This window comes from Glycine soja, chromosome 11 (genome assembly GCF_004193775.1).
Source record: "Glycine soja cultivar W05 chromosome 11, ASM419377v2, whole genome shotgun sequence".
NCBI lineage: Eukaryota > Viridiplantae > Streptophyta > Magnoliopsida > Fabales > Fabaceae > Glycine > Glycine soja.
Window position 1 is genome coordinate 52045652 of NC_041012.1, and position 14743 is coordinate 52060394.

General features: G+C 31.9%; 1 protein-coding gene across 3 annotated transcripts; it reads right to left on the minus strand.

Moving 5' to 3' along the window:
• Nucleotides 1–2397: 2397 nt before the first annotated feature.
• Nucleotides 2398–13454, minus strand: LOC114377303 (ABC transporter G family member 36-like). 3 transcript variants are annotated; one of them, XM_028335750.1, is made up of 23 exons: nucleotides 13172–13454; nucleotides 12616–13009; nucleotides 10933–11142; nucleotides 10733–10817; nucleotides 10308–10467; nucleotides 9970–10046; nucleotides 9819–9872; nucleotides 9503–9593; nucleotides 8387–8688; nucleotides 6942–7540; nucleotides 6603–6763; nucleotides 6371–6477; nucleotides 6126–6279; nucleotides 5868–6020; nucleotides 5577–5749; nucleotides 5155–5487; nucleotides 4756–5046; nucleotides 4582–4665; nucleotides 4331–4464; nucleotides 4013–4240; nucleotides 3736–3907; nucleotides 3388–3642; nucleotides 2398–2882 (listed from the first exon to the last, which is right to left on the minus strand). In XM_028335750.1, the coding sequence occupies exons 2-23, from the start codon at nucleotides 12984–12986 to the stop codon at nucleotides 2613–2615; spliced, it is 4464 nt and encodes a 1487-aa protein (XP_028191551.1). In that variant the 5' UTR covers nucleotides 12987–13009; nucleotides 13172–13454; the 3' UTR covers nucleotides 2398–2612. The 3 variants fall into 3 exon arrangements, with proteins under 3 accessions (XP_028191551.1, XP_028191550.1, XP_028191552.1); XM_028335749.1 differs by having other exon boundaries at nucleotides 12616–13454; XM_028335751.1 differs by lacking the exons at nucleotides 12616–13009; nucleotides 13172–13454 and adding an exon at nucleotides 11637–11793.
• Nucleotides 13455–14743: the final 1289 nt, after the last annotated feature.

The window sequence follows — 14743 nt, forward strand, 5'->3', positions numbered from 1 at the left end:
TATACTAAAAAAAAAAAAAGCTTTCAGTTTTGTGGGCAGGGATAAACCACGTTCAGATCGCCGCGTCCTTTAATACCACGTCAGAAAGGTGGGCCATCAACCTGCCAAATGCACCCCACACGCTTTTGCAAAATCAACGCACTTCCTCAGTGCTGGTTTGGAAAAAAATTTGGACCACGGTGACTAAAACTACGTTCAAGGGGGGTAATTTTGGATTTTGACTTATCGTATTTGATAATTTGGTACAAAATTAACTATCTTAATACTTTTATGGAGAAAAAAACTAAATTATATATACTGATTAATTTATTTTATAATTTAATATTATAATATCATTTTTAGAGGTTTTAGATATTTTATAATTATAAATTTAAAATTAATTTTATCAATATATAAAAACTAATAACTTTTTTATATTAAAATCACTTTCTCTCAAACTTGTTTTTAATTAGAACAAATTACATAAAAAAGCATCATCTAAAATCAATTTTGTAAAAATTCGTCTAAATGCAAACTAAGGCCGCCTCCAATTCAAGAGTATGTACAATGAGTATTATAAAGGGGGGAAAATGTAAAATAGACACAAACAGTCGGATTTGAATTCAGTATCTTCCAATTTGTACCTTACATTTTATATTTTATGTATATGGATGAAAATAGTCATTTTATCATAAATTTCCATTTTAGAAGGTAAAAATTATCTTTCGAAATAATTATTTCATAATAGTTTTATAACACTTATTTTATTTTGAAATGATTATTCTATAATAATTTTGGAACACTTATTTTTATTCTAGAATAATCATTTCGGAAGGAAACTTATATCTTTCAGAATGATCATTTCATAATAGAAATAAGTACTCCAAAATTATTATGGAATGACTATTTTTATAATAGAAAAAATCTCATTAATAGTTTTTTCTGAAAATAATTTTTTCTATTCCATAATAGTTGTTCTAAAAATGTATATATATTCCAAAAGGTTGGGTTGTGACACTTTGCATCCCATCAATGTTGCACTTTAATGTTCACTAGAGAGTCATACTAGGTTTGAAATTGATCTGTTGTCATTTTCAACGATTTAGGGACAAAGATTTTAGTTAAACCACATTAGGTGTTGTTTTGATTTTGATGTGTATTTTGAATCATGAGTTTCTATTTTACATTCTTAGGTTCTAAATGTTGATTTTGTTCACAACATGATGTTGGATTCAAGGTGCCAAAAGATATAACGATTTTCATTGTAGCATATGTAGAGAATGAAGATAAGTTTGAGTTGTTTGTTTCTAAAGAAAGTGAGCATGATCAGGGAGATTGAGTTCAACTGTGTCGTTGCGGTTGAGATCATGACCAGATCATCCATAGTGGGGGACTCAATAGATGACGCATAGATCTTTGTCGATGTCGCACTTATGTGGTGAGGCTTGGCGTTTCGACGATGCGCAAATGAAAAAGGGGGAAGGAGGTGTTAGGATTGGGGAAGGGAGGTATCAAGACTTGGTGTGTCGTAAGTCATTAAGAATATTTTTACTCGCACAAATAAAATGAGAAATGTAGGATACAAAATGGGAAGTGTTGGATACAAATGCAATGTACCATCCTCTTGGTCTAACCCAAGTTCATCAGAGTCCAAGTTTTCGGCCTTTGCTTCCTGCACCTCATATTTTACTTACTGCACCCCCATTAAACTAAAATGGACAAAAATACCCTTTGTTATTCTTTAACACCGGCCACCCACTCCCAACCGAAAACCCAAACTATTCTGATCCATTATCCGCCTCGGTACAATTCAGAGGTCACAACATGAAAAGTGCACTAATAATGATTTTTGAAATGGGTTTTGAACTAAGTTTAATGGAAAGGTAGTTTTACATCAATGGGTTCGATGTCGCGTTTTTACTCGGAATCGGATTTGGATAGCAAATTGGAAGTTAGTTTCCAGCGATCGGAGATTGGGACTTGCCGGAGGAGGTTGGAGACTTTTCACGAAAACAATTATGCATTTCCGGATAGTAGTAAAACAAAAAATGAGTACTTTTGGATTGTTCATTTCGGAATCATGCATACATAATTCAGAAACAAGCCAGCACAAATATAGTAGTTGTAAATGCAACTTATTATAATTATTAATAATATTATTATTATTTCTTTAATTGCCCACTAAACTATAGAATATTAAAAAAGGCTCATATAATGGCCCTGTTTCTAATCTTTGTTCATCTAGGGCCTAACAAAATTTGCTTCAAAATAATGTTCTACCTTAACAGAAATACATATTTGTTAATTGGTAGAGAAAAAAATGTGAGAAAAAATAATCTTAATACTGCACTGATTAGCTACATTCAAAGTAATATTAAGAATGTAAAAAAATTAAGTGGGGAAAATTGTTGCAAAAAGTTGACCACATAAAATGACTTACTTCTTCTACGTAGATAAGCAAATCAATAGTATATTACACAACATAATTTATATTTACTAAACGACCTTAAAAAATTATCATGATTATTTCTAAATTCGAGTATAAATTTTGCTATCTTTAAACATACACAAGGTACATTCACTAGTAAAACTTGCAAAAACATAACTTCCTTTTTTCACTAATTTATTCCTTTTTATCTCGTTTGGAAGTTTAGTGTTTTGATTGCGAAGGCAAATACAAAGGCAAAGAAGACTGGAAAAGCGACCAAAACAGCGGCAACTGGTCCCATGAAGTCTGGTTTAAACCCATAATGTTCTTCAATATAATGCTTGATAGTTTGGTTATTCGCACTAGGCACACTAATCTCTATCTCTACATCTCCATATTGTGAGACAATTAACCCATACACAGTCCACGCTACTGGGCAAATCCAATAATACCAAACCCACCATTTAGGAATTTTCTGAAATGTCAAAGTTGATAGAGGAATTATGTTAGAGAAAATGACAAGAATAATTCTTTTATTGCTAAATAAGCTATTTCTTTTTATCAATTTAGTCATTTATTTTTTTGGTTTAATTTAATCATTTTTTTTTGTTGAATTTTATCCTTCAGTTTATTTTAGATTGACGTCGTTAAAAATTTAAAAATATATATTTTTTGGTTCATTTTTGTCCCATTGTCCTCCATTTCATTTTTAACAAAAAAAATCATTTTTAATTAACTAATGATATCAATCTAAAATGGACCAAAAGATCAAAGTGAATAAAAAAAGATAAACAACCAAAATAAAATTTTTTAAAGATAAAAAAGATTAAATTAAACCAAAAAAATAAGATAAAAAATCAAATTAAACCTTTTAAAAGATGAATGATTAAACTGAATAAAAAATAAGGTAAATAATCAAATACTTTATTTGTTTGTTCTTCTTCTATTGATGCATAATAACAAACTAGAATGATACTTACTGGTCTTGGGATAAAAAAACCAGAAAATAGATTGAAGATTCCGTAGAATGCTGCTCCAAGGATTGATGCAACTTGGTGGTTTGGTGTAATGGAAACAGTCATCATCCCATAGTATGTGAAGTACATGAAGGAAAAGAAACTTACAAAGAAAAACCAAAGGACCTTGGCTACTTTCCATTCAAAGCTCACCATAGCATACACTATGAATGAGAAACATATAGTTTGAACAAATAGATATGGTATTTCAGAAATAACCTGCAAATGAAACAAAAATGCTAGCATAATAAGCAACAAATACAACATGTAATAAGTTTTATAGTTGTCTAAAAAATAAATCCATCCTTTAACCTGTGCAATGGCATAAGGCAAAGCAGAATACATCCCAGCAGCTCTTTCTCGATAAAATACCGTTCTTTCAACGGCTACTACTGGTTGAACAGTTTGGCAATTGTTAACACCTACAAAAAAAACTGAACCATACAATGCTCCTATAATAGTAGTCAGATCGCCTGAGTTACCCCTGTAAAAATATGACAAAAAAAAAACAATAGTTTTTAATGTAGAACAAAATGCTTAGACCATAAGGTTAGATATCTATTCAACTAAGGTAGCTACGAATTTAAACCTGTTTTTGCCAACCCTCCAAAATACCGTCCCCACCAAGAAAGCTGCAGCTAAAGTGAAGAAAAACCTGACAAGGTTATAATCTGGACTCCTCCAGTAAGTCAACCGTTGTTTCCATAAACAAGATTTGAACTGTTCCCAAGTGGATTGAGAATATTGAGTGGGGAAGTACAAATCTTTTACTCCTGGAGGACTAGTACTTAACTCCCTTATTAGAGCTTTGTTTCGCCTAGTCATAAGCATATATGTATGTTAGCTTAACCCAACTAGTAAATGCAAACTCACTTGACAACAATAGTATCCTAGACGTTAGACTTACTGATACAAAGATGATGATTTGTAGTGCTCAGCAAAATCCATTCGAAGTCGAACTTCAGCTGCTATAGAGCTAACCTCTAACATCCATGTAGCTGGGTTGTACTTATCCTTAATTTTTGGGACCCCTGGGATTGCCTTTGACCACAAATGAACATGAAATTAGATGTTGATTTGAACATATATACTTGAACTCCCCGTTACATGATTTGATAAAATTAAAAAAATATATACATAATTGTTTTGTTGTAATACCTCAAAATATTCTATAATCCTAAGTGAATTCCTTCCTAATGGTCCTGAGTAGATCACTTGTCCTCCTCTCTTCATCAACAACAACTGGTGCACAAGAAATGTTTATCTACCAAAGAGCAATGGAGATAAAGAGAAGAAACATATAACACATACAAATTATGAGTTTGTTGATACCTCGTCAAAGGCTTCAAAGATATCGATACTAGGTTGGTGAATTGTGCATACAACTGTTCTTCCAGTGTCAACAGTATTTCTCACAGTCCTCATTACAATGGCTGCTGCTCTTGCATCGAGACCTGAAGTTGGTTCATCCATGAAAATGATTGACGGATTAGCGACGAGTTCAACAGCAATTGTTAGCCTTTTTCTTTGTTCGGTTGACAACCCTGTAACACCTGGAAGCCCAACTATAGCATCCTTGAGATTATTTAGCTCAACCAACTCCATTACTTCGTCAACAAATTTCTATAAAGAGTAAGAATAAGGAATTTAAGTTTCACTCTTTTATTTTATGTAACTTTATTATCAAGGACAAAATTAAAAAAAAAAAAACACATAATGCTTAGTGCTAACCATTTTTTCCTCATTATTGACCTCTATAGGCAATCGAAGGAAAGCAGAATAGATCAAAGATTCTCGAACAGTAACTTGGGGTGAATGGATATCAGTTTGCTCACAATAACCAGAAATTCGTGCAAATGTTTCTTGGTTCTTGGGGAAGCCAGATATTCTAACATCTCCTTCAATGTAGCCACCTGTCTTTCTCCCTGCTAAAACATCCATCAAAGTTGTCTTTCCAGCTCCACTAACTCCCATTAAAGCAGTTAAAACTCCAGGCCTAAAGGCACCAGTAACTTCCCTAAGTAATTGTAGCCTATCATCTGTCACTCCTTGCCCTTTCATTTCCTGTTAAAAGTTAACACTTCCTTTATATTTACCACTAATTATGAATGGTAGTATGAAGTTATATTGGAAAAAAGTGATAGGGTTCTTACAGCAGGCATGTCCACATAATAATTAACACTATCAAAAGACATTGCAAGTGGTTGAAAAGGTAGAACCATTCCTCTCTTAGGGGCAACTCCAGTGGCTGATTCATGCATTGAATCAACACTTCTTATTCCACTAGGATTACCTCGGTTACTCATTTGTTGCATTGCCACTTCTCCTGAAATTATTCATGTACAAGACAAGATAGTTAACTATAAGTAACATCAACAAAATGTACACTTTTAGCTAAATCATTCAATTCAATGTCAAAGTTATCTATGTAGCTTGATATTTACGTGTGTTGTTCCCATCAGTAGAAGATAATGATTGAAGGGCTATCTCTCTGTTGGGCTCTGGCTTTAAAAGTCTAGGATCTTTTCTAAAGTCTCCTTCAGCTTCCATTTCACTTGCTTCTTCTTCAGATACAATTGCTTGTTTTTTTCCAATAGCTAGTGAATCAAATTATACAAAATACAATAAAAACATTATTAACATCAAACAACTAGTGAAAGAAGTAATTCATTGAAATGTATAATTAGAATATTAGTTCTTACGATTAAGGTACATAAGTGCAAAGGTGAAGAGAACATTGTACAAGATAATGAAACCCAAAAGAGTAGCTGCACCTATCCAGTACCATCGTTTCTCAGTAAAAACATCGAAGTTATTTAATGTAGCTATACCGATCGGGGTTCTACCATCTGAAGACTACAAAATAAGAAAGTTGAAGACAAAAATAAGTTTCATTTTAAGCCACTGAATAACACTTCATCTACTACTGAAAACTCATTCTACTTACCAAATTGCTCCACCTTGGAGCAAATAATTCATTCACAGTAAAAGCATTGAATCCATATGTTAGTGGTGATATCCAGTAGCCCCATATCCACCAATTTGGAATGGAACCTATTAACATTGAAAAGGTTTAAACATCTAGATGAGCATATTCTTTGAAAAAAATTACGTGACACATTATTTATTTTGGTGAAGACTTTCAATAACATCTAATTAAAGTTTAATTAGTCACTCACTTTTAGGAAGGATGAAACCTCCAAGTAAAAAAACAAGGAGGAGCATGAGGGATCCACCAGTGTTAGCAATAATCATTGTCCTAGAAACTCCAGATATGAACCTAAACATCCCAGCTGCCATTTGCTGGACAAGAAAAACTAGCAACAAGTGCTTGAAGAACCTGAAAGTTGGATAATTGAGGCCCCAATACAACTTATTATTACAATCATGGAATTTATTTTTTGTTGCCAAGAATGTAATCATAGTTTGCTAAATTTTATAATTAAATTGGTATTGTTGTTAGCAGTAAAAAAACATATAAACAAGTTTAAATGCAAATTTGAGGGGAAAAAGGTTACCTGCTAGCTTCAGGTGCTAATCCTATTGTGTAGTATGTGATAAGTACCCAAACAATAGCCTCAAACATAGTAATGGGGATCCGTAGGATGAAATTAGGGAGAGTGTAAGTCCAAGGAGGATGGAAAAGGTGGTCTCTGTGCTTGTAGAATATAGGAAGTCTTGCAATCGTGAGTGGTAACTCAGCAAAACCATTGAACATGTTCATGATCATGGTAAACAAAATTGAGCCTATGTAAACTGCGGCATCAGCCTCATTCCTTTGATGCATATTGGTCCTAAAGAACACAGTTGCAGCTATGATACCAATAATGACTATTTGACCTGTCTTAAATACATAGACAAAAGCATTCCTCTTTATTAGTAGCCATTCCTTGTCCCAACATGCTTTAAGAAGTCCCATTGTGGGCACTGTATATTTCTTGAAAACAAGAGCCGCTCTATGTCCCCTTGATTTATCAAATGGCACAGAAAGCTCATTCTCAAGCTTTATTCCAACATGAAATTGCTTGAATCTATTTGCAAACTCGCTCACTGTGACATAACGGTATGATAAGCTTCTATTTGCCCAATATTGTTCTTGATCTTTCCTTGAAGTAACCTATACAAAATTAACAACTGCCATTTACATTCTTCTTTTTGATTTTTTTGAAAAATATGCCCTTATGCAGTAATTTATCACAAAATTAATACTCCCGTTAATCTAATCTAGTGCATACTTATTCCAAATATTTATGATATTTGTTTTATAAGCACTTACTGGATGAGTACAGTAAAGTAACCCAATTTGAATTAACATCAATTTTATAAGAAATTCTCAAAATCCATGCTAAATTTTGTGAAGTTTATAATTATTTATGAAAAGTTAGTGGGTAATAAACTTCTTAAACAAAGTTAAAATACATAAATTTATTTTAATTTATGAAAAAAATTGGTTTATTTTATTTTATTGATTCATTTTTTTTCTTCTCATATAAATTATTGTTGAGAATTTTATCCAAATTGAGTTAATGCCTATAAACACAACTAATATTTAAAAAAAACAATAAAATAAGTTTTTAAGGAAAACATTCAAATAAATCTAGTACAAACTTTTTGTCATTATATTAAAATGTTATTATATTTTAAGCTTTTAATTCATTGTGTTCATTTGAAACAACTAAGTTTATGTAAAAAAATGCTTTTGGTTTATTAAATCAAACTAAGTTAAATTTCAAGTACCGTCAATTGTTATTATTATAATTATTTAGTATTATTAATTTTTTAAATATCCTTGTCCTGTTTAAAAAAAGTAAGGAGTAAAAATTTATCTCATCACTCTACTCCTATATTATAAATTAGAATAAGAGAGTAAGTGAGCCACACTTTCCACTCTCTCAATTTAATATTTTTAATCATTGTAACTAGCTAAAAAAGAGATCTAAACCCACAAGAAATCTGATCATACCTCCTGTAAGAAATCTGCTGTTCCCTTTCTTTCAGGACATTTAAAGCCACAAGATTCAAAGAACTCAACGATGTGCTCACGTGGGCCCTGATAAACAATCTGACCCTCCGATATTAAGATGATATCATCAAAGAGATCGAACGTCTCTGGAGCAGGTTGGAGTAGGGACATGAATATGGTTGCTTCAGTGAGGTGTACAATTTGTTGGAAGCATTTCACAATTTGATATGTTGTGGAGCTATCAAGTCCCGTTGATATTTCATCCATGAACAATGTTTTTGTGGGCCCAACGATCATTTCCCCTGTAGCAAACAAAAGTCAAAACCCTTGTCGTGCCAAGCAAAAAACTGAAATGAATAAGAACATGATATCACTGAAAGAAACTATTATGATTCATTGTAGTATTGTATATCACTGTCAATTTGTAAACGATTGGTAACGTGGCTTTAGTTACATGAGTGGTTGAATTTGAACCTTGGCTTGCTATGATATTAATTTAATTGCATCACCCTTCTTGAATTTCATCTATATATGTATTTATTAATTTATCTGAAAGGATAATGACATTTTATGGATTGAACATGTCAGATCATTATTTGTATATTCAAAATTAGCAAAGTTTAGGTAATGAAAGTTATGTATGTAATAAGCAAGCAAAGTACTATTATTTTTATAAATAAAAAAACAGTGTATAGAGGGTAAAATATAAGGACCAAGTCCAAGAAAACAAAATAGTAATATTATTTATATCACAATTTTTTTTATAACACTTTCTATTATATTATTTTTTCTTTCTTAATCACATCATTTATTTATTTAATATTTTTTTATCTCTAAATATTATAACAAAATTGTAATAATTTATCATATAAAAATAATTGATTTCTCAAAAGCATCTTAGTGAGCCAAAGTACATGCAACCATATCTTAAACTTACAGGAAGATTTGATTGCATAGGCAAGTCTCTGTCACCTTTATTCAAACATAAAGATAATATACGGACTCAAAATTTAATAGGGGGAAAAAGTAATACTATCCATAGTTATTACTTTGACTTTAGTTATTAAATAAAATTGGATTAAATGTTTGAATATGGATTTTGACTTTAGTTATTACCTGTGGTTACACGCTTCTTTTGGCCACCAGATACACCTCTCTGCATTTCATCACCCACAATGGTATCTTTGCAAATATCAAGCCCCAATATCTATTCATACAACAAACAGTGAATAGGTGTTTTTTTTATAACATAATCAAACCATTAGTCCGGAAATTAGAAATAATTATGTAGTCTATCACGCCAAATTAATTTAATATATTAAAATTATTTACAATAAAACAATTATTAATTCTTTGAAAAAATATCTAAGAACAAGAGGTCCTGTTCTCTCCCTAACCTCAAACATAATGTTGAGTAAGAAAAGTCACTTACTTTGAGTGTATAGGCAGTAATGAGACTGCTTTCTGTTCCTTCCATTGCAGTAGCCTAAAAATGTTGAAAGTGTGAGAATTATTCAACAAAGTTGAGAAAAAAAATCGGTTGTTTAGTCTTTGGGACATAATAATAACATAATAATTAGTACCTTCATGAAAAGGTCAAGTTCTGCCTCTGGAAATATTCCAGCTTCCTTTTCCCTTCGAGCTAGCTCGGCTAATAGGTCTACAATAACATATTTGTCAAATAAGTTTCAACCAGATATAAATACTTGCATTTAAATATTAGTTAAGGTATAAGAGAGGGAAAGACAAAATTTGCGAGTAATTTTTTTTTCTTCTCAAAATTTGTATTGTATTATGTATTATAGATATAAGAATGTAGATCCAAACTATTTTTTAAATAGCCTGTTATTTGCTATACCAGCAAGCAATGGAAAAATTGAAGTTGAACAGGATTTCTACAGGAAATTGTTGATTAAATTACCATATCTCGTTCCAACTCCTTGGCATCTAGCTGAGAAATCAAGGGTTTCTTTTACGGTCATTTCTCCTATATGCACATCATTTTGGCTAATGTAGGCTGAAGTCTTTCTAGGGACAAACTCGTTAGGCTTGTGCCCGTTGTAGGAGATTTCTCCATTAACCTGTTTCATTCAAACCCAAACACCTACAGCTCTTATGCGTCACCAATGTTATTCAACTCCACTTGATAGAAAATTAGAAATTAGAAAGAGCAATTAATTTCATTTTCTTTTCTAACACAGTTCAGTCAAGAAAATGAAATGTGGTGGGTTAAGAAAGAAATAAAGGAAAAAAAATATCCTAAGTTGGATCTCTCTTACTAATAAAAACTAACAAACTAATAATTAACATTTATCAATAAAAAAAAATTAAATGACTGAAGTCTACCCTCAAATCATTGTCCAATTTTCCAGCCAAGGCCAGCAAAAGGGTTGTTTTCCCTGAAGAAGGGGGACCAAGCAAAAGGGCCATCCTAAAAAAACAAAAAAATAAGAATGGTTACACCAACCTAGGTAAGGTGAACTAGTAAGATAGGTCCAATTTTCCAAACAAATTAATGATGATGAAAACTTCGGGGTGGTTGATACCTTGAAGGCTTAATAATGCCGGAGACATTTTTAAGAATTGTGAGCTTTGTCCTCTTTGCGGTACTAATCCCACATAATCCAAGAGCTGATTCAGCAATGTTCAATGCAACGTTTGGTAAGGTTGGCAGAGCTCTGCTGCCAATGTAGCAATCAGCCTCTACAGTCAAATTTTGATACCTCACTTCTACTGTTGGGAGTCGGATACCAACCCTGCAATTGAAAAACAAGTGGATATATTATTTGTTCTATATTAAGTATGAGGTGTGAGAACAATATGTTAGACAACAGTTAATTGCATAAGATTCTCTTACCATTAATTATTATCCACTGCAATTTCACCTCACTTCATACATTAAAGCATCATCTTGATTTACAGAATTTCAAATTTAATCCTTGTTTTACAAAGGTAAAAAGAAATATAGCTATTTAAACTTTTTAAGATATTTAATCAGTTGACATTGCATTTGTAAATTGGAATAATATCGCATGCATGAAATGGAAGAGGGGTAACCTTATGTTAGTTCTAATTCCCCTCCCCTGCACACAATCAAAATGATTTTATTTTAACTTGTGACTGTATATATCAAACTTTAAGTAAAAAAGCGAACATGAAAGTACAAGGGGGAAAAAAGTCAACAAGCCGAAGGATCTCTAAAAGAAACGAATATTGGGCCAAGATTGTTCTAAGTCTACACTGTATTCACCTGTACGTGGATCTCTATAAAAGGGACATTTTCTACTTCTACACCACAAGATAACGTATATTTTCATATGCTGACACTCTACTTGTTCATGTATTGATTTAGGCCTTAGAATGCAAGTATCCTTCACATTCTTTACCCCTCCATTACCATAAATGATCTGATCTACTGAAATAATAAACAATCTTAGAAGCATGAAGGAAAAACCAAAAACTTTCAATCACATGAATTAGTACTTTATTAATCCCTTTGCTGACTATTGTTCACTTGGACAAGATTCATTTCCCCCCTCTCTCTTCAATAATGCAATTGGAATATTTTTGCTTGTGGGTTACTAAACCCATCTCCTTAAAATCCGACTCTTCAATATTGAATTTGATATTTTTATCATTTTCTTTATGTTCGTTTTGAGTAAATGACAAAGACACAACATTTAATATGAGAAATCAAGAGTTACGTCATGTGCACACTTAAATAAGAAACATTTGTTGTAACTTGCTTGCCCTAAACAAAGTCAAAGCCGTATGATAAACTAATCCTTCATATTTGTTTCTTTTAAGACATGTACAAGAATTCAAAACTAAATTACATGGGAAAACAAAATGTCCACTTAATCAAAATTGAGTAAGTCAGAAGTAAGCAGAAGAGAGCAAGGTCATCCATAAAGAGTTCATTAAATTTAAAAACTTGAGGATAAAAGTTGAATTATATATAATTTTAATGATAGTATAAGGTAACCCTGAAACTAATGGACTATTTTCATTTGAGAAAAAATCATATAATAAATCGTGTAAATATTTTTTTTTTATTTTCTGTTTTTTCATATTTTTTAATATAAACTTTAAATATAACAAATAAAGTAAAAAGAAAATTTTACCATGAAAAAGAAAAGAAAATTGTCAAACAAAAAAAGACCCGTGATCTATCTTATCTTAGATTTTGGTGCAGAAGAGCATATACAAAAGATGGAAATGGAACTCACTTATCAAGTCTGTTTCTGAATTTGCGCAAGTACTTTTCATTGTCTTCTTCAGCTACCTTGAAGATTCTGTCAATAAACTCTTGCCTTTCATTGACATCCAACTTTCGAACATCAACTTCCCTGTGTTGCAATGTGCTTGGACGAGCATCAGCATGATCATGACCAGCCTCCACAAATGTTTGGAGGATACTTGTTCTTAGCCTGTCATAGGTTGGCAATCTCTCTATGGCAGCCCACTTGAGAGCCTCTTCATCCTCATCAACATTTGAAGTCCTTCGAGAATATCTCCCACTTGCAAACACACCCTCCATTCTCCAACTTGACCTGCTTAAGCTCCTACTTATGCTTCTGGTTAAATTCCCACTCTCCATTTTATATCTCTCTCCTTCTGCAACTGTGGATTTCAAACATGGATTTTTATATACAGTACTGCCAAGTGCAAACAGCACTCACTTGATTGTGTTGGATGACTTTTTTGGATTATAGAACAGCACAAGGTCCAGAAGAAAATTCTCTGCTTAACAAAGGAAAGGGTTGAAATTAACTAGAAAGTTACCTTTCGCCTTTTCAACTTTTTAGTTTACTATCCTCTGCATATCTTCCCCTCATCTTTTCTTTCTCTCCTTTTCTTGTTTTTCACTCATGAGAGAAGATTTGGAAATTGATAGACCACTGATCTGAGCCGACTTTCTGCTTTGAACAAAGTGTTATATATATTCTAATGTATACTGAATTATGCATGCATTTAATAATTATAATGATAATGAGTGAGAGAATGAGAGAGATTGTTTTGGTAACAGAATTGTGGTTAGTCTTAATCCTTTATTTAAATGAACATCTCGATGACTAACTAATGAATCAAATATATTTTTATGTCACTTCATGGTATTTGAGGACCAGATCAAATGCAAGTAAGAGAAGCATGGGCCAAACACCGAAGATTTTCTATAAACTGAGTAACTCAATATATAAACTATGATACTGAAATTATCCGCTCTCTTATATATCTTATTATGTCACTAAACATTTTTTTATGTAATAGAAAATTATTATCACAATGAATTTTGACTTTATCTTCATGGAACCTAAAGTTTGACTAAGTTATTATATCTTTCTCGAATTTTCACCCCCACCTCAAAATAAAAGGAAGAAATCGTTGAAATCAAAGTTAAGCACTGAAATGATATTTTAGGTATATAATTAGTTACCTTTTAGCTGTTTGAGATTATTTTAACTATTGATTTGGTTAAGAAAAACATGAATTTGCGGATAAAAATATACTAATTAATGTTTTTTGTATAGACATTGTTTTTTTTTACACTATTCTGTCATTTTGCTCAAATAATCGTAAATATAAAATACATTTCAATTTATTCGTTGTTGTATATTTTTTTTTCATGAACAGCATTTTAAAAATGATACGAAAGAACCATTTTTCACGGAAATAAGATGCCGGTACGTAATTAAGATACTCATGTTTATTATTTGTAAAACAAGATTTTCTAATGAGAGGTCGAGAACTCCGGTTAAATTTAAGGAAGTTGACCTGGTTTTTCTTCCCCCTCCTTAGATCGTGTCAATCAAAAGCAAACATTGGTTGTGTAATTTATATTTCAATGTTTCGGGTTTTTTTTTTTTGACAGGTTCAATGTTTCGTGTTATTACACATGTTTGCTTGCTATTGGAATTTGGAGGACCTCCTTAAGAAAATCGAAATATAACAATGCCCGAACGAACAAGCATTACTATGTGCTTTGTTACTCATAAGGCAACTCTAGCTCATGATTCATGAAGGGGTTTTCTAACAAGCTTCATCATGCGCTTTCATCTGTCTCTTACGGCCATATACACGAAGACGCGCGGTAAATTTGTTTCCATGAAAAAATGACAAGAAATGATAAAAAAAAATACAGAACTACTCTACTAATAATCGATTTTGCACAATATCATACTATTAGTTGATATTTATTTATATCTTGTCATGTCAAATGAACTTACAATCTATGTATCTCTTATTTTTATGAAATTTCCATCATTTTGTAAAACCACACCCACCCTCCTCATTAATTGACTTGATATTTGATATTATTTTATATCTATTACTATTAAATTAAATCCTTCTAATTTC